Here is a 20,697-nt window from a genome sequence, read left to right on the forward strand (position 1 = left end):
TGCATAAACATCTTCAAGCATGAGCTACAATTCAGTCTCAACGTTTTGCTCATAGTAATGAGTTTGCAGAGTGGGCCAGGCCCCTCTAGACTATGTGTGAACCCTGCTATTTATGTGGTTCTTTAGATCCTGGTCCTAGAGAAAATTGAATAAATACAGGGTACTTCCACACGGAGGGCTCCTGGTGCTACCACTAAGAAGGCATTGTGCAACTATTCCATCTTTTTCTCTGTAACAGATTTCCTGCAGTAAGAAAAAAAGCCAGAAGCATCAGTGAAGAAACACGGGAGGGTTACAAATGGAAGATGAAGATGTCTGGACCCTCTGTAAAATTCCATGAATGAGGCAGGGTGATGGCATGATAAAAGTGTCATTTGGAAGCATCCACATACATTTAAAAAAAATCGTTGCCAAAAATACAGCGTATGGACCAGTCTTTCTGCCAATAGGACACCCAATCCCCAACTTCTTCTCTTTAATCTATTTGTACAAAACCTCTTAAGAAATGTGGAAATTAAAGTCTACACAGTTACTAAATCCATGCAGCTCAATCTGAGTACTTTGAATCTTGGCTTCTTGGGTCATTACAACTGACTTGCAACACTGGCTAATGTACTGTATAACACTTATTTGGTTTGTGATTTAGACCATTATCCACTTGAAGTGACTAATCGTATTTGCATAAGTGGCCTGAACAGCTGAAGATTGGCTACTTTTCCATGTGGCCTTTTATGACATTGTACAATTAGGGAATCCCTTTTTCTAAACTGAATGGGGGTGGGTGGGAAGAGGACAGTGCAAAGGAGATATCTGCTCAGAGGGGGGTGGGGTTTGCTGGTTTTTAATGATGCGTGTGTTTTTGTATTGCATTTTATTGGCATTAGCACACAGTGTGTGTGTGTGTGTGTAAAAATGTGTGCTGCTTCGAACAAATAATTTGGAAAACAGGGTGCCAGTAATTTAAAGAAAGAAATATGACGATACTCTTCCTTCACTCTCACCAGTGTTGTTGCTTGGGCTAACTAAGGATTGAGGACATCCCCCCTGCTCTTGAGTTCCAAGGATATGGGAGTGGGGTGGACTAACCCCCAGCTCCAGCAGCTGAAGGCTCATAGCTGTGCTCTCCTCTCTGTTGCCAACATTCACTGGAGGCACGAGGTCAGAGGCCTGAGGGCAAAGCTTTAAAAACAGCAACAGGATTTTCCTGCATATCCAGGGATCTTTCCCACCTATATGACCTGTCCTTTTCTGTTTTGCCATCCAGTGTTCTGTTCCCTTTCTGTTTTGCCTTACCTGTTTTGGTTTCTGTATCCAGGGGAGGGGAGGGGTAGCTGGATATTCTGTTTTGCCTCTGTTGTGGTGCAGGTTGAGTGTTGTTGGGTGCTGGTGAGACCTGGGTTGCAGGGTCCCACTATGGAAAAGGTCCTTACAGGAATTTGTACAAGTCAGCTTTCCCAGGATGGCAGTAATGGGAAAAGAATAGCACCACAGAGAGCTCTGAGTGATGCTGGGGCTGGACGGCAGGCAGGCTTGTCTGAATGTTGCTCCAACAAGCAGCAGATTTTGGTTGATCCTTAAGTAGAGGTCTGACCTCCCTTAGGCTGGTTAGCCCTGCTCCTACACTGACTGAGGCCTTTTCTCTTAAAAGGGCCTGGTCTGTTTTAGCAGCCTCTGGCTGTGACAATATGGGGGTGGCTGTGGTACATTGGTGTCTTCATGACTAGAGTCCTCAAAGATGGCAATGCAACCTCCTCTGGATGGAAGCCTCGTGAGGCCTTTCTGTAACTGAGTGCTTTCCCTGAACAGTTAATGCAGGAGCCTCTTCCGAGGAGTATGAGAGGTCAGGATCCTCTGAGGATGAGGTTTATTTATGTATTATTTATTATTTTATTTAGTACATTTCTATACCGCCCCATAGCCAAAGCTCTCTGGGCTGTTTACAAAGATTAAAACATTTAAAAATACAATATACAGATTTTAAAAGCCAATTCCATAAAAAAAACATGAACATAACAATATACAAGAACATATATCTAAAACAACTTCAGCAAGCAATCTCAAAGCAGACAACCATAACCATACGCCGTTCCAGGATCAATTAAAACTTATCACATGCTGCCAAATGCCTGGGAGAAGAGAAAGGTCTTAAACTGGCACTGAAAAGATAACACTGTTGGAGCCAGGCAGGCCTTGTTGGGGAGATTATTCCATAACTTGGGGGCCACCACCGAGAAGACCCTCTCCCTTGTCGCTGTCTTCCACGCTTCCCTTGAATGGTAAGTTGGCCCACCTGCCTCTGTTCGATGTCCCCCTCTGTTTCAGAGTCCTGGCCCATGACACTGCGGCAGTTTACCCCAGGCTCCCAGAGACCAAAGGACCCCCTGCCCCAGCTCTTGTGTGTACCATTGGCCCCTGCCTTGACCCTGTCACATTGCTCGCTAGAGCCCACAAACCCATGGGTCCTTTGGTGGATGGCAGCAGCAGCAGGCCGCCAACATCACATCTGCCTCAGGCCCCATAAATCCCTTGGGCAGTTCTGCATCTGTTTGAGGGACCTTCACTTTACAAATAGTGGTAACTATAATTGCAGACTCAACCGTCAACACGCTCTTTTACTCAACACAAGTCCGTGAAATGAAAATATATTGTACATATATTTTATATATCTTCTGGAAACATAATAGCAGCAATAAGTGCAATCTATTACTTTAACCCTCACTTCTACATGATCCATATATTCTGTTCATTCTTGCTGATTTTGAAGTTAAATTAAGTGGGAAAATAGCCTAAAAGTTACATAACAAAGAATTGCTTTGCAAAATGTCAGTTATTGACATAATTATGGAGGAAGGTGAGCTCACAGACTAACGCATCACAGGAAGAGTTACAGGCTGTGGTCTCCTCTTCATGTAAAATACCAGCAGGAGATGGTACAAATTGCACTTTGGGATACATCAAGAACATCTTTTTGTCATGCTGATAGGCAAAACAGATCACAAAAACATTCAGCTTAAATCTAACTGCACCTCGGAGCTGGTTCCAGAGCTTATGAACCTCCATAAAAAAATCTCATTCAGCAGAGACATTAGCTAATAGGCGCTGTGACTGCCAACACAGTTCTCAGCGTATAATCCTATTCCTTAAGGTCAGCCAGGCACTGAGGAGCTTTTGATGCTCTCATCATCTTTTTGGGTGAATGGTCACTGTCGAATGAGCTTTTTGTTTGTGGCCCCTAAACTACTGCTCTCTGCTGCAGTATTTATGTATGTATGTATGTATGTATGTATTAAAACCCTGCCTCATAAAAATATTTTTGAAGTGGCTTAGAAATAAAAAAGTAAAACATTAAAATATAAAATAAACAACAACATAAAACACCACCAAAGCACTAACACTCAGAACAATCATTAAAACAACACCAGATAAAATCAAAACACAAATTATAAACTCTTAAAATAGTAGCCAATAAAATAGCAAGATACAGATAGTTAATAAGATTGGATGAATAAAACCTTTTTTACCTGGAGCCTAAAGCTTAGAAGAGAAGGTGCCAGGTGTGTATGCTTAATATGAGAGATCTGGGAGAGTGCCCCTTTTATTTATTTGATTTCTATACTGCCTTTCAAAACCAATTTTCAGTTGAGGCCATTCTCTTTGCAGGCAGGCTTTTATGGTTAGTTGCTATTTGGAATTGACAGGAAGGTTTAATTTACCTTCCTGTCGTATTATACTCCAATTTGATTATTTTATGCCTTTATATATCTATATCTATGTGCTCCTCTATGAGAATTCCAATTGAAAAGTGGGTTATAAATTATCTAAAAACAAAGCAGAGGAGAAAACACCATCTATGTGTATCAGGGACAACCTTGGGTCAGTTTGTTTTGTTCTCCTTGAATTTCCAGTTATACAAGAACAACAGGTGAATTTTTCCCAGCTGCTTTGTTTTTGATTTATGCAATACTGTTTTTCCGTTTTCCCTTTTGCTGGGACAGATCATTTGTACTTAGTCATGAGAGAGTTGAAATATCAATGTCTATGACACCCCACAAATGACCTCCTGGTGAACTGGGTGGATTTTGCTAAAGCTTCTAAATACTTTTCCAGCCCATGAAGTTTGTGGACAGTCTCTGTTTGCAGTAGTGTAGGCCATAAATACAGTTATCATGAAAGCCTCTGGGAAAACATTAGATCCAAGACTCCTTTCTAAGTATTTCTGATCTGGCACTACAATCCAGTAGAGCACAGTCAGCTGCTCCAAAGGTGGACAAACTGCCACATCCAAAGTCCTGCCGGGATTATAGCCCATAGGGTAGAGGTGAGGATTAAGCAGTGTTGCTTACTTTCTGCCCTGCAACCAATAGGAGGGAAATATTCATGCCAGCTCCAAGGCTGGCATAATTTTTCTCTGTGTAGGGGACTGGAGGAGGCTTTGATCCTGACAGACCAAAGCCTCCTGCATTCCTGCCAGGCCAGCCCCACCTCGCAGCCCACCCTCTCTTTACCTCTCCCAACCATTTCTGGGCTCAGTACACACACACTATAAACACCAATCTTGTTTCACCTTCATTGGCTTCCTAACCATTTCTAGGCTCAATTTAAAGCCCTAAAAAGTTTGGAATTTGTTTATCTGGAATTTCCACCCATATAAATTGCCTGTGCAGTTTGGGTGCAACTAGAAAACAGGAGATTCACAACTGGATCTCCTGCAGTTGTTTTTCAAAGCTAAAGCAGCTTTAAATAAGCCCAGTTCTGATTGGGATTGTGGTGCTTTGTGGAATCATCTCTTCACACCTGCTTCTTTGTATTCAGTAAGTTATTTTTGTATTAATTACGTACCAGATTTGGATCCACCTTCTTACTTTGCCTCTGTAGGCCTCAAACCTTCACAGGGGGAGAGAGAAAAGGGGGAAGAGATAAGTGAGTGGATGGATGGTGTGTGTGTGTGTGTGTGTGTGAGTGAAGGGGGGTGGTGACCTTGGCCCCCACTGGCATGTGGTCCAGGAATGCAATCCTTGAGCTGGAAAACATTTCCTATTCCAGATCTGGACCTAGCTAGCATTGCCTTTAGGTAACCTGCCTCTCACCTCTTACTTCCCTCCTTCACCATAGCATATGGCCCCTCTTGACATAGGCTTAAGAAATCCCCATCTCCTCAGACCTGTTTCTCAAGTCCCATTCCCCATCTAACCTTCCTTCTGCTCTTCTCAGCCCATTAGCCCTACCAGTCACTCACTGTTCATGTCAGTATTCCAATAAACACTGTACAGCCCAGTTTACTATTTTCTTCCTTGGGAACGAGAAGGATACATGAAAGCTTAATGTAACAAGTGAAGCGATTCCTAATGTGTCAGCTCCTTTCCCAATATCACTGTAGGTAGCATTATTTCTCTAACTATACCTGCCTTTTAAGCAATTTAGGGTGCAATCCTATGCATATTTAGACAGAAAAAAGTCCTACGGCTCCTAGCATGCTCCCAGCCAGCAATCCTATGCACACTTACCTAGGAGTAAGTCCCACTGAAGTCAATGCTTACTTCTGAGTAGACATGCACAGGATTCCACAGTTGTATTGCCAGCCAATAGTCTTGATGGAGATTATACGGGCCAGATATATATCACCAGATCCAATTAACCACCTCTAATCTTGGCCTCATCTAGTGTAGTTGTTAGTGATTCTGAGGACACTCCTGACATGCTATTCAAAGGCATCCTAGAGATTCTGATACATTAAGAACAATGATACATTAAGAACAATTACAGCTCTATTCATCCACTTTGCAATCTTAAGAGTCGTCATAAATATTTGATGTGTAAACTTGCAATGCTGAACTGTATTTCTGAAACTATATTTAGTGATCAGTGGATTTTATTTTCCTTTCCTTTCTTAAAAAAATGTAATGCAACTTCCACATATAAACCACCCATTGCCTTATACACAGCCTGCCTTTACCCTCCTAAACGTGATCCCCCAGGATTGTCCTCGAAGTTACATTTGACATGGGGATCAGCATGCCCATTGCAAACATAAGATCTAGCCCAACTCATTCATACATTTTGCAGCTTGGCAGGCTATTTTAACTATCTGGGTATCTACAAGGACATTAGCACAGTAAAAAAGTTGTGGGTAAAGAAGCTCCATGAACAAATTAGAGCTCTCCTGCCTGTAATAAAAAAGCTGGCTTGAGTAAGTATGCCTGGAAAAATCTTGCCATGTCTAAGGGGAAATGTTTACATCAAAATGCTGAAGATTGGCTATTTTAGACAAGGCAAAAAACAAGAGAATTTTCTTGAAAACGTGAAGATTGCAGGTAGGTAAGTGATTGCAAGCCAATTTTAAGAAAATGCAAGGACATGTGCAAATATTTATTATTTTTCAAGTATCTAAACTCACGAACCCCTTCATGGATCACTGCCTTATTGTGGCGAAGGGGCTTGCGTAACTCAGTGAAGCCATAAGCTATGCCGTGCAGGGCCACCCAAGACGGACAGGTCATGGCGGAGAGTTCTGACAAAATGTGGTCCACTGGAGAAGAAAATGGCAACCCACTCCAGTATTCTTGCCAAGAAAACCCCATGGAACGTATCACAAGGCTAAAAGAGATGACGCGGGAAGATGAGCCCCTCAGGTCAGAAGGTGTCCAATATTCTACTGGGGAAGAGCAGAGGGAATTTCCAAGGAGCACCAGAAAGAGTGAAGTGGCTGGGCCAAAGCCGAAAGGACACTCAGCTGTGGATGTGTCTGGTGGTGAAAAGAAAGTCTGATGCTGTAAAGAACAATATTGTTTAGGAACCTGGAATGTCAGATCAATGAATCAAGGTAAGCTAGAGGTGGTCAAACATGAGATGGCAAGGTTGAACATCGACATCTTGGGAATCAGCAAACTAAAATGGACAAGCATGGGCGAATTTAATTCAGGTGACCATCATATCTACTACTGTGGGCAAGAATCCCTTAGAAGAAATGGAGTAGCACTCATAGTCAACAAAAGGGTGGGAAAAGCAGTACTGGGGTACAATCTCAAAAACGATAGAATGATCTCAGTACAAATCCAAGGCAAACCATTCAACATCACAGTAATTCAAGTCTATGCTCCAACCACTGATGCCGAAGAAGATGAGGTTGATCGGTTCTATGAAGACCTACAACACCTTGTAGAACTAACACCAAAAAAAGATTCCTCTTCATCATAGGGGATTGGAATGCTAAAGTAGGAAGTCAAGAAATCACCAGGATAACAGGCAAGCATGGCCTTGGTGTACAAAATGAAGCAGGACAAAGGCTAATAGAGTTTTGTCAAGAGAACACGCCGATCATAGCAAACACTCTTTTCCAACAGCACAAGAGGCGACTCTACACATGGATATCACCAGATGGTCAATATCGAAATCAGATGGATTATGTCCTTTGCAGCCAAAGATGGAGAAGCTCTATACAGTCAGGAAAAACAAGACCTGGAGCTGACTGTGGCTCAGATCATGAGCTGATGCTTGCAAAATTTCGGCTTAAATTGAAGAACGTAGGGAAAACCACTAAACCATTCAGGTATGACCTAAATCATATCCCTTATGAATATACAGTGGAGGTGAGGAATAGTTTTAAGGGATTAGACCTGATAGAGTGCCTGAGGAACTATGGACGGAGGTCTGTAACATTGTTCAGGAGGCAGCAACTCAATCCATCCCAAAGAAAAAGAAATGCAAGAAAGCAAAGTTACTGTCTGATGAGGCTTTACAAGTAGCTGAGGAAAGAAGGGAAGCAAAAAGCAAGGGAGAAAGGGGAAGATATATCCAACTGAATGCAGAGTTCCAGAGAATAGCAAGGAGAGACAACAAGGCCTTCTTAAATGAACAATGCAAAGAAATCGAGGAAAACAACAGAATGGGAAAGACTAGAGATCTCTTCAAGAAAATTGGAGATATCAAGGGAACGTTTTGTGCAAAGACGGGCATGATAAAGGACAAAGAAGGCAGGGACCTAACAGAAGCAGATGAGATGAAGAAGAGGTGGAAAGAATGCACAGAAGATCTATACAGGAAAGATCTGAATGTCCCTGATAGCCATGATAGTGCGGTCACTGAACTTGAGCCGGACATCCTCGAGAGTGAAGTCAAGTGGGCCTTAGGAAGCATTAGTAACAACAAAGCTAGCGGAGATGACAGTATTCCAGCTGAGCTATTTAAAATCCTAAAAGATGATGCTGTTAAAGTGCTGCATTCAATATGCCAACAAATTTGGAACACTCAACAGTGGCCACAAGACTGGAAAAGGTCAGTTTACATTCCAATTCCAAAGAAGGGCAATGCCAAAGAGTGTTCAAACTACCATACTATTGCGCTCATTTCACATGCCAGCAAGGTGATGCTCAAAATCCTACAAGCTAGGCCTCAGCAGTATGCGAACCGAGAACTACCAGAAGTTCAGTATTAAATATTACATTTTAACAAGCTGGGTTTCGAAGAGCCAGAGGAACTAGAGATCAAAATCGCCAACTTTCGCTGGATCATGGAGAAAGCAAGAGAATTCCAGAAAAATGTATATTTCTGCTTCATAGACTATGCTAAAGCCTTTGATTGTGTGGATCACAACAAACTGAGGCAAATTCTGAAAGAGATGGGGGTACCAAACCACCTTACCTGTCTCCTGAGAAACCTGTATGAGGGTCAAGAAGCAACAGTAAGAACCGGACATGGAACAACCGACTGGTTCAAAATTGGGAAAGGAGTACGACAAGGCTGCATATTGTCGCCCTGCTTATTTAACTTATATGCAGAGTACATCATGAGAAATGCCAGGTTGGATGAATCACAGGTCGGAATTAAGACTGCCGAGAGAATTATCAACAACCTCAGATACGCAGACGATACCACCCTAATGGCAGAAAGTGAAGAGGATCTAAAGAGTCTCTTGTTGAGGGTGAAAGAGGAGAGTGCAAAAGCTGGTTTGAAACTCAACACTAAAAAAATGAAGATCATGGCATCTGGCCCCATCACCTCCTGGCATATGGAAGGGGAAGAAATGGAAGCAGTGACAGATTTTATTTTCTTGGGCTCCAAGATCACCGCAGACAGTGACTGTAGCCATGAAATTAAAAGACGCTTGCTCCTGGGGAGGAAAGCTATGGCAAACCTAGACAGCATAGGAAGAAGCAGAGACATCACCTTGCCGACAAAGGTCCGTCTAATCAAAGCTATGGTTTTCCCAGTAGTAACGTATGGCTGTGACAGCTGGACTATAAGGAAGGCTGAGCGCCGAAGAAATGATGCTTTCGAACTGTGGTGCTGGAGAAGACTCTTACGAGTCCCCTGGACTGCAAGGAGGTCCAATCAGTCAATCCTAAAGGAAATCAACCCTGAGTGCTCATTGGAAGGACAGATACTGAAGCTGAAGCTCAAATATTTTGGCCACCTAATGCGAAGAGAAAACTCTCTGGAAAAGACCCTGATGCTGGGAAAGGCTGAAAGCAAAAGGAGAAGGGGACGGCAGAGGATCAGATGGCTAGATAGCACGCTACGGGAGAGGACAGGAAGGCCTGGCGTGCTATGGTCCATGGGGTCAGGAAGAATCAGACACGACTGAATGACTGAACAACAAAAATTCACTAAAGGCACAATTCTATGCATGTTTAGAGAGAGAAAAAGTCCTACAACGTCCAGTACTCGCCAGACAGCAACTTCCAAATTTCTGGAAGTTGTAGGACTTTTTTCCTCTCTAAACATGCACAGGGTTGCACCCTAACTTAACAATTCTATGCATGCTTACTCAGAAGCAAGCCCTGCTGAGTTCAGTGTGGCTTACTCCCTACGAAGTGTGCATAGGATGGCAGCCTAGATCAGTATTAAATATTACATTTAAACAAGGGCAAATACAAAAAGAGAACATACAAGAGAGAAAAAGGAAGGAAAGAAAAGAAACAAATGGAAAGGGAAGGGCAGGGCAGGTGAAAATTTCTTAAGGGAGAAGAAAATCAGTCAAGCAATGCAACCGAAAGCAAGTATGAAAAACAAAGAGCCAATGGCTTTAAAAAAACACCAAGCTTCAACCAAAGTTGGGAGTTAGTAGAAAGTAACAGTGTATAGGTGAAACAAAAAGTTGAATGGTGTCTAGGAAGGCTGAACTATGAGATGTGACATAAGACTTCTTCCTTGGTTGGTAGTTAAACAGAGAGTTTAAAATAAATCATCTATGACAATGAATTACTATTTTTCATTTTAAAAACTACCACAGGAAATGACTGTATAAACATAGAATAAAGGTTGTGTACCTACTCCGTTTTTAGTTTCAAACCCAATGCCTACAAAATCGGGAAACCAACTGTTTTAAAAATGAAGGTTTGGCTGCAATATTTGCATAATCATTATAAGAACATAAGAACATAAGAGCCATGCTGGATCAGACCAAGGATCCATCTAGTCCGGCATTCTGTTCACACAGTGGCCAACCAGCTGTTGATCAGGTAACCACAAGCAGGACACCAGTGCAACAACACCCTCCCACCCATGTTCCTCAGCAACTGGGGCACATAGGGATACCGCCTCTGGTAGTGGAGGTAGCACATAGCCATCAGGACTAATAGCCATTGACAGACTTCTCCTCTAGGAATTTGTCTAACTCCCTTTTAAAGCCATCCAAGTTGGTGGCCATCACTATGTCTTATGGTAGCGAATTCCATAGTTTAACTCTACGCTGTGTGAATTAGTACTTCCTTTTATCTGTCCTGACTCTCCCACCAATTAGCTTCATGGGATGACCCTGGGTTCTATTATTATGAGAGAGGGAGAAAAAAGTCTCCCTATCCACATTCTCCACACCATGCATAATTTTGTACACCTCTATCATGTCTCTCCTTACCCTCCTTTTTTCCAAGCTAAACAATCCCAGCAGTTGTAACCTTCCCTCATAGGGGAGATGCTCCAGCCCCTTGATCATTTTAGTTGCCCCTTTCTGCACTTTTTCCAGCTCTACAATATCTTTTTTTTAGGTGTGGTGACCAGAACTGTATACAGTATTCTAAGTGTGGCTGCACCATAGATTTGTATAGGGGCAGTATGATATCGGCAGTTCTATTCTCAGTTCCTTTTCTATTTATGCACAACATGGGGAATTCACCTTTTTTACAGCAGCTGCACGCTGGGTCCATTCCATTATCTTGGAAAAGATATCCTTTCAAGTATTAGAAAATCAACATCACAACTTATAAGCTTTTATCCTAGAAGAGAAATATCTTCAGGCAATTTAACAAATCAGCGAATGTCTATGACACAGTAACCTTCAAAACTAGTGTGGGTCACATTATGATTAAAAGTCTATAGACAGTCAGGATTTTGAAAGGAAAAGAATTAAACAGTATGAAAATGGAAGCATTGTGCATATTTTTTTTTTCTTTTGTGGTGGCAGACAAAGAAAGCCTGTCTGGAGGTCACATCCTTAGCCTTAAAACCCTGTAATTCTAGATATTTTCATTGTGGTTGCTGAGTGATGATGTAAAGGCAATGTAAATGCTCAGTGGCACTTAAGGAATGTCATGAATTTATTTTTCTGTGGTGGTCCCTATGTAATGGGGGCATCCTCCATTAGACCTCCTTGGCAACATCTATGTTAATCTTTAGAAAGTAGGTTAAGACCTTTCTGTTCACCTGGCATTTGGGAGGTGGTATCCAATTCTTATTGGTGTTTAAAAAATTTTTTTGTAGGGATTCTGAATATATTATTATTTTAGGCTACAATCCTAAAATAAACTTACTAGGGAGTAAACCTCATCAGACCCAGTGGGGATTTACTTCCAAGTAAACATGCATAGAATTGGACTGTTAATGTGTGTGTGGGGGTGGATTTTGTTAGATTCATTGAAGGCTTTTTGAGCAAAAAGGCTAGCTATAAATATATAGCAACCAGGTAAACAAATACATTGATTCCAGAAGCTGAGCCCTAGCACTGAAACATTGTGAGGCTATAAAATATCTGACAGAAGACCAGGTATAGGCAGATAACTCTTTGCACATCAATTCACCTCCCAAGAGAGAGAGATGTACAAGTCCTGTACGCTCAGCACGTTGCAGGAGTTCTGGGGCAAGTCCTCAGTTCATGTGTTGCCCTGGCCTGTTCACATAGGGCCCATTTCCCTACTTGAACAGACAGCATGACCTAGAACACATCCAACGTTCCCCTGAAACTCCAGATTGCAAGGCAAGATCAGTAGTGCTGGGCAATCTGTCTTGCAGAAATGCTTCCCCAGCCTTACCGATCTCCTCGCTGATGAATGCTAAGAAGCTTCCCTAGGGAACCTTGTTGTTCCTTGGTCATCGATTTAAAACCACTGTATTCAGCGAACAAGGCATTCACCGCACGGTGTGCAAATAAGCAAAACAAAAAATGGGGAGGCTACTTCTGTGGGGTCCTATGGTATAGCTCGCCAAAGAATGCCTGAAATGTAAGGTCCAAAGCAAACATTTCTCTAAAACACATTCAGAGCCCAGCTGAACGCATGGCTACTTGAAAGTCCCACTGAGCACAATGGAACTTATTCTCAGTAAACATGCATAGGATTGCTGCCTTAAAAGAAATAGTCTTGCACATTTTATTCCCACAGCACAGTACAGTTACAAGTCATTTGACAGTCAATATATTGTGTCAGTCAGTTTAGCTAAAACAATAAAGAGTTTTGTGGCACCTTAAAAACTAATGCATTTATTCTGGCATAGGCCTATAGTCAACCTCATTAGATACATGGAGTATTATGGAGAGTTTTGGGTTCTTTGTACAGTACATATAAAAGGAAAGTCAATGCAAAAAGCAAAACTCTTTAGCTGTTTTTGCTGCAACAGTCTAGCGTGGCTCCCTCCTAGAAATCAGTACTGCTAGTAAACAAATTGCAGTTTTTAGGTACATTACAAGAAGCCCTATACAACAAAATAAAAATAAATGACAGCACTTAATAAGCACCCAAAGCCACTAGAGGCTGTGAAATTAAGAGAATTATTGCAATTAAACATGATTAAAGAAGGCTTGACCTTCAAGGTCACAAGTTAGCTATGCAGCACATAATGACGGGAGCAGCTACCTGCTGCACGGCTGTTCAAATGGGAACGGCTCACTCGCAAGGACACAGGAGGAGCGTTAACACGCAAGGACCACCCCGAGCTTGCTCCAAAGACTACACCTTCTGGCATGCCCCCCGCCTGCAAAGATGGCCGCCCTTTCAGCACCCTGGACTTTGTAGTTTTGCGACGCGAGCGCCACCATCAGATGACGCGAAACAAGGCAGGCACTGGTCGGCTGTACGCATTAACAATGCAACGGTTTGTACGTCTACTTCGAAGTAAACGCCACTGGGTTCAATGAGACTTACTCCCGGGGACACGTGCATAAGGACTGCAGTCAGAAGAGACAATAAGTCTCTACGACGGACGTTTTCGCGTCTCGTTATCGCGCCCAGTGGCTGGCCTCGGAGGGGAGGGCGGGAGCCTTCGGCAGCCTCACCTATAGCGGGCGGTGCTTCGCCCCAGTCACGCGTCAGCTCCCGCCCCGCGGCAGGAGCCCCGCCCATCCCCCCCGCCCTCCACCTGTCCCTCCCGCCCCCTTCCCTTGATCGAGCGCCCGCCTCCGTCGCTGCTCCTACGTTGACCGTGGAGGAGGTGGACGGCCCTTGGCTCTCCAGTTGCCCCCGGTGAGAGGCGGCGGCGGCGGCGGCGGCGGCAGCAGCAGGGGAAGAGCTGAGCGCAAGGACGAGGTCAACGGCGGCGGCCACCCCCCTCTCCCACAAACCACCCTGAAGATGTTCTCGCGGAGGGGTCACGCCGATGTCAGGAAGTCCACCCAGAAAGCGCTGGATCCGCGGAAGGACGTCCTGACTCGCCTCAAGCACCTCCGGGCGCTGATGGGTGAGTGAGCGGCGCGGAGGAAGGGCGCGCGCGCAACGCCGCCCGCCGCCCCTTCCAGTCGGAAACCAGCAGCCGGGCGGGGAGGAGGGGGCTGACTTCGCGGCGGGCGGGGCCGCCCCAGGAGAGCTGCCTGAGGCCAGGGAGGGGGCGCTGGGTGCCTTGGAGAGGGGGAGAAGCCGGGGGTGGGGTGGGGTGGGGGTCGGATCTCGCCTCTGCCGCGGGATCGCAAGGTGGCTTTTTCCCTGCCTCTCCGCCTCCCTCCCAGCACCCGCATCTGCAGCGAGGGGATAATAATACTGAGCTAGCTGGCTAGGCTGTTGTAATGCAGCTAGCTGGGGAGGATAGGGTTTGTAGTCCAACCCATCCGGAGGGCACCAGGTTGTGGAAGGCTTTTGTAATGATTAGAAAACCATGCACGTGAAAGTTTGAACACTCAATATGTGTGTGAGCACTGTATGTGCTAAGGTAATGACGAACGGTTCTCACATGGGGTAGCCGCTGGCTCCACAGCTGATGCTTTTGCCATGCCTGATTTCATGTCTGTACCCTCCGAAACGTCTTGTCTTTGCTCCCTCTTGGCACTGTCGCTTATATTCTGTTCAAACATCCCCCCCCCCGTGACAGTTCCTGTCTCTTAGCCTGTCAGACAGAGTAGGGGTGATGGGAGGTTAGAGTGCATTGTTGTGATGGGGTGGTAAACGGCGTCAGCTGTGCCTGGAACAGGAGACGGCAGGTGTGGCAAGTCTGTTGTAAGCAAGGAACAAAATGATTTTGTGGTAGGTGCCTCTCCGCTTTGAAACTCACATTCACAAAAAAGTTGCTGGCTTCAGACATTGTCCTGTTGTAGCTTTAAAAAAAGATTTTTTTAAATGCCAGCCATATTGAGAGTATAAGAAGTACTCCCAGAGAAAGGCAGATGTCTTTTCCTTGGGAAAAAGTCTACTCCTGTACTCACCACAAAATGCTAGCTGAGTGAATTGCACAGTTTGCATATATCCTGCCACAGTCAGTCCCAGTTGCATGGTCAGCCCAGAATCAGTGTGGGCTGAGCCATCTTGCACAGGAGATGTTGGAGTAGTGCTGTAAACTGATATTAGGGTTGTCTGGTCAGTATCAAGCCCATAAGGGAGAAAGCTGTTAAGTAAAATCAGTATCAGGGCTTTTACAAATATACAGCCAGACACAAAAATATTTAGGAATATATCGTTCCTAAAGAACATTTGTGCAGTTCAAAAATTAAATTCGTGCAAAAATTGTATTATGTTAACTGATTAAAAAAAAAAGAGATAACAATGTGAAAAGCAAAGTCAGTAGTCCAGGCTTCTCTAGAGCCCCAGACCTTACTCATTTCTCCTCCCCCTGCCAAAGACACTCTTTGCATACTTCACAGCTACTCCCCAAAGAGTGTTCACCAATGTTTCAAAGATGAAGGAAAATGCCTAACTATGTCAACGGGTGTTAGTAAACAGAATACTGATCTTCCAGGAAGTTGCACAAGAAACGGCCTAGTTCCCATTGAGGTGGTAAAACTATCTGTGCTGTTTCAGGCTGTGGGTGGGGTTCACATAACTGAAAGTTCCATGCAAAAAAAAATCCTACCTCAAAACACCATGCAGATGGAGAACTAAATATCAAGGAAGAAGCTATGTTAGAACTCTTCTCCATGGGGGTTCTAAATGGAGGGAATGTTTTGCATATGGAGGTGTATTCAGTCATGTGAGCCTCCAACCTGCATGCTGAAGTGCTACAGCACATATAGAGGTTTACCACCTCAGTGAGAACTAGGCCAGTATCCAGCTGGAAGTATTGAGGCCTGTTTACATTCGAATATTTTGGTTATGTGTTTCTCCTGTATAATATAATAAATGTTTATGGTTAATGTTCTGAACTTTGTGTTCATGGCTAATAAGGAAAAATTAGGTCAACGTTTTCTCCCTATGAGACATCTGAAATATACCTTGAGAGGATCCCTTAAATATGAATATCTTTATCCACTTACCTGGGAGCAAGCCGCATCACACACACTGAGACTTGCTTCTGTGTAGACATGTATAGGATTATGCTGTAAATTTCCTAACATCTTTTCGTAGTGTATAACTGTGTAAAGTTCCAGGAAGCACTTCATAAAAGGCATTACTAAAGATGAATTTAAAAGCTGTGCATCACATCTGATGGCTCCAGCTCACTGAAATGCAATATCTTGCTCAAATATTTACATTGGGTTAGATCCAGATTTAATCATACTTGGAGTAGACGCATTGAAATCATTGGGACTTGTTAGTCATGACTAAGTCTGGATCCAACTCACTGGCTTTCTTCCCTGAAAGGTTTTAGAACAAAGTAAACCAAATCTTGAAGACTTCATGAATCTAATGAACTTGTTTAATAGCACACAATGGAAAACCAGGAATTGACAAGGAAGTATCAGGTGTAGGTGGTAACACTGCAGAGATAATTTTATTCATTTAAATATATATGTCTCCCACTTTTGGGACAAGGTTTGCTCCCAAACTGGCTTATAATTAAAATTCATAAAAAGGTACAATATATATATATTGGGCCCTGGTAAGGGATATGTGGAAGTTTTCTCTTCTAGTTTCTTGACATTGATTACATAATCCAGGTTCTAGGTTCTTCTCCAGAGGGATGAGGTAGCACTAGTGCGAAAGATACTAGCTCACAAAAGCAGCCCTACTATTGATCTTCCAGAAGTATGTGTCTGTATTCAGTGAGATTTACTCCCTTGTAAGTGTGTTTAGGCTTCTTATCAGCTGAACATGTAGAGGTAAATAACCCAAAGGCCAATTTGTATCATAATCCCTTCTAACCTTGAATTTGGTGAAACATGGCTGCTCAAAAATAAGGTAGTGGCTTCTATATATTTTGTGGATTCACTAGCTACACAGAAGCATATTAAGTTTGTAAACTTAAATATTAAAAAACACCTCAAAATGGTCTGACAAGGACCTATATGTTTCAAGGACCTCGAGAATGTTAAGGATATTAGTTGGAGGGGAGGAGAAATGAAAGGAAAATGAAGATGGAATTGGCTTGCTCAAACTCATAGCAGTAAATAGAAAGTATTCCAGAGTTGAGGAGCATTGGGAAGATGTGCACCATGAGGTTAAACAAAGTTCTGCGCCCAACTCTGTATGGACAAGTTCTAGGGAAAATAAAAAGACATATTTTCTTGTGCTCATTTTCCAGAGGGGAAAAACCCTCCTCTGCTATATAGCAGCAAGGTGCTGAGGTTCGGGGTAGCAGCCAGTTCCAAACTTGAGCCTTTTAAGTTCTTTATAGCATATTGGAGGAAGGTTTCAGGAGGATGGGAGAGGGGGGGGGCATTTTCCCCTTCCAGAAACTGTCCCTATCATGAGCCCCTGACAGTGCTACAATGCACCTGTTCCAGGTTGACTGGAACCCAGTACAGTAGCACTCTTATTAGGAGCTGGAGATACACTGCAACATTGTGTCCCTCACTTGTGTTTCTTTATTGCCCAAAGTGGCCTTTATAGGGTTATTGTATTGAAAAATAAAAAGGAGTGTTATAATGATACAGCTGCTTTTGTTTACTTAGAGCAGGCAGCAGTTAGATATTTAACAATACTAAGAATTGATTCAGACATTACAAAAAGCAGGAAATGAGAAGCATGTGACATGCTTTTGCAGTCTCTGTTTCTGTGCGACATACAAAGCAATGGCTTGTAGATTTGTCCCATGGTTAGATCCATGAATTCTAGGGATCATCCAGCACTTGCAGACCTTAATACCAATGAAATCTGTGAATTGCTGCTCCACACCTCAGAGCAGAAGTGTGGGTCATATTGGAAATGGCTCTTAGGGCACAATCCTATGCATGTTTACACAGAAAAGAGCCCTACAACTCTCAACATGGTGGCTGACTGGGGAATGCTAGGAGTTGTAGGACTTTTTTTTCTGTCTAACCATTCATAGGGTAGCACCCTAAGACTACATTCCTAAATTCATTTAATAGACAGATGCTGATGGCCCTAACCATGAATTAATCCTGACCTTTTAAGAAACCAGTTTTTACTGTTGTGAGTGACTGCCCTGATTCTTGAGTAAGCAAAAGCATATTTATTTATTTTGATTTCTGTTTCACTTTGAAAATTTGGAGTAGGCATCTTTGTTCAAAGCAACCATTTAAAATTAAATTTTATTAAATTTAAGATCCCACTCCAGTATGTATTTTAACAATGGACACCAAAAGCCAGCAAAAACAAAATGTGTTTTTTCTTTTGTTTTACTTCCAAAGGATGCCTAAACTTGGGCTTTTACATTTATTTGTGGTAAAGGAGTTCTGCAATCATGGAGCAACCAATGAGAATTTAGCTGTACTTTTGATGTATACATTTCTTGGGAATCTCTACTTATTTATGGTGCTGTATTTTTTTAATGAAATCTTTATTGCAAGAATTTTGAAAATCTATTTCGGTGGAACCTACAGCATTTCTTACTAGCTTTATAATTTTTTCTCTATGTCTTTTCTACCTGAATCAAGTTCTGAGGTGGTATAACTAGAATCACGCAGTGTTCAGGCTATATGCTTGTCATTAAAAACACTCAAAACGTTGCCAAGTAAACCACAAAAGAGAGCAAATGCTTCTTACTTCAGTTTGATAGAGAAGGATGAAAATATATATAAAATATGCATGATATAGCCATGAGTATCTTGAGATGAAAAGCCTCCCCCCTCCCCGCTCCCGAAATGTTGATTCCACCTAGATAATTGTAAAATACCTGAGGTATATATAAGACAGTATTCCAAAACTATTTCCAACAATGGAACTGTTACACTGCATTTGGAAGTAACACTAAACCATGGGTAAGTATTACAAGATGAGCCGAGCCTAGCCTCACTCTATGCTCACACATTCCCCTTTCCCTTTCCTCCAGCACAGCTGCAAAAAGGAAGTCAGAAGCTTCTGCTTCTGTTTTAGAGTAACTGCAGTTTAGTGTGTCATCCAACCTCTAAATTGTAGCTAATTTAACTGTAGTTAGTGAAAACAAGCCAGCTTTATAAACCATGGCTTGAAGTCGGCTTGTTTGCACTAATCATAGTTAAGATGAATTGCCATTTGTCTGGGTTCAGATAACACAGTATGCTGTAGTTAATCACTAACAGAAATGAAAGCTTTTGCCCTTATGACTGTACTGGGGTGGGGGGAATGTGTGAGTCTGTGGGGTAGAGGCTGAGCTCGTTTTCATGATAAACTATCATTTTAGTGTTGTGTCCAATCTAGCCCTTAGTGTGCCCCTGAGAAATAAAATAAATAAAAGCCTCTGTGAGCCAAAGTATCCACCCATGTAGGAGTTTGCCCTATGTCTATGTCTCTGCTTTTTACTGTTTTTGCTTTGCCTCTTTCCAGTCAGTCTCCATTAAGGGTATGTAATGCTTTAGTGTATCTGTATCCAGTGTGATTCCATCATTCAAGTACTCCTGATATAGGGAAACCACAGAATTGTCCAACCTAAGTGAAGGCTGAACATTGTATGTCTTTATGAGCCACTGTGCTTGGCTAGCCACCTTCTGATCAGGGTGTACCTCAGAACAGTCACATGCCGGAATACAAGGGGTGGACTCTTCTGAGGACAGGTAATTCTCGTGCATACTGTAAAAACAAACCACTGCCAATGTAAGATTAACTGGTTCCAATTTTAATTAAGAAAAATTGTGCCTTAGCTATCAGAATTTTAGGCAATACTGATGAATGCAATAGTGTCTTTCAAGCAGAATAAAATATGTATAGAGAATATATCATGCAAATGTAGATCGACTTATTTTGTAAGTCCTCTGAATTTATTTGGTTGGCTCAGTATACTCTGGACATACACACTATTTGGCATGAGGAGAAATTTCAGTAGTCCATTTAAGTGGTACCACTCTGGGAATACAGCTGTAGTTGAGAAGGAATTATAGGACTTTTAGGATATTCACTTATAGGAGGATAGGGACAGAATGCTGTATTCCTGGCCACTATAAGCCCCATCAAACTCCTCTTTTATCTCCAAGCCTTTAGTACACATGGTAATTGCCTTTTAAAACTTTTCTTCTCAAAAGGGGGTTGAAACACATTCCTTTATTAACTGTGAAAGAGCCCAGATAGATATACTAGGTTATGCATGCTTAGGGTGCAATCCTATGCATATTTAGACAGAAAAAAGTCCTACAACTCCCTCCAATTTCCCAGGACTTCTCTCTCTCAAAATATGCATAGGGTTGTGCCCTGAGTGGCTTGAATGAAAGTCTTCCCTTTTGGTTTTTAGGTTGGAACAAATTGTAAGACCTTTTTTTAGACAACTGGAGGAAAATAGATGATTTTCAGTAACGAACAAGGCTCTTGAGGGAGAAAAACTTGTGCCAGACCTGACAAACCTGTCTCTTTTCTGAGTTAACTGGTTTAAAAGAAAAGGTGAGTGCAGTTTATATGTCTGGTTTTCAGCAAAACATTTGACACTGAAGATGGAAATATCAGTTACCAGTCTTTCTTAAGTTCATAGGTTTTTTGCTTTGAACATGTTCATAAAACCGTTCTTGCGGTCTATAATTTGAAAGATCTTTATCTATGTAGATCTCTCTCTCTCTCAAGTGTTGTTTTTTTTAAATACATACTTGAGTATGGAAATCTATCCCTTAGTGACCTATTCATAATTTCACTTCCTATATGATTCCTTTTTGGTTTTTATTTTCCCACGCAGTTATGAACTCTGGCAATTCTTCACACTGGGCACAATACAGCCAAAGTTAAGCATTTTAACATTGTGAACAGCATGTTTACTCAGAAATATGTCCCA

At 42.5% G+C, this 20,697-nt stretch overlaps 2 protein-coding genes across 12 annotated transcripts in view; both read left to right on the forward strand.

The window, feature by feature from the left end:
* The window catches only part of LOC146347486 (uncharacterized), a 185,626-nt gene that overhangs the window by 31,046 nt on the left and 133,883 nt on the right, over positions 1 to 20,697 (forward strand). The gene's annotated exons all lie outside the window — the stretch shown is intronic.
* Positions 13,560 to 20,697, forward strand: part of RALGAPA2 (Ral GTPase activating protein catalytic subunit alpha 2) — a 280,593-nt gene continuing 273,455 nt past the window's right edge. For 9 of the 11 annotated variants that reach the window (XM_084850725.1, XM_084850734.1, XM_084850726.1 and 6 more), the window contains exon 1: positions 13,561 to 13,881. In XM_084850725.1, the coding sequence (XP_084706851.1) occupies positions 13,776 to 13,881 (106 nt within the window). In that variant the 5' untranslated portion in view covers positions 13,561 to 13,775. Of the gene's footprint in view, positions 13,882 to 20,697 lie in introns of all 11 variants that reach the window. The other 2 variants (XM_084850724.1, XM_084850733.1) reach the window with 1 other exon arrangement.

Source organism: Heloderma suspectum, chromosome 4 (genome assembly GCF_057233095.1).
Source record: "Heloderma suspectum isolate Gila_16-S chromosome 4, 16-S_ref, whole genome shotgun sequence".
Classification (NCBI taxonomy): Eukaryota; Metazoa; Chordata; class Lepidosauria; order Squamata; family Helodermatidae; genus Heloderma; species Heloderma suspectum.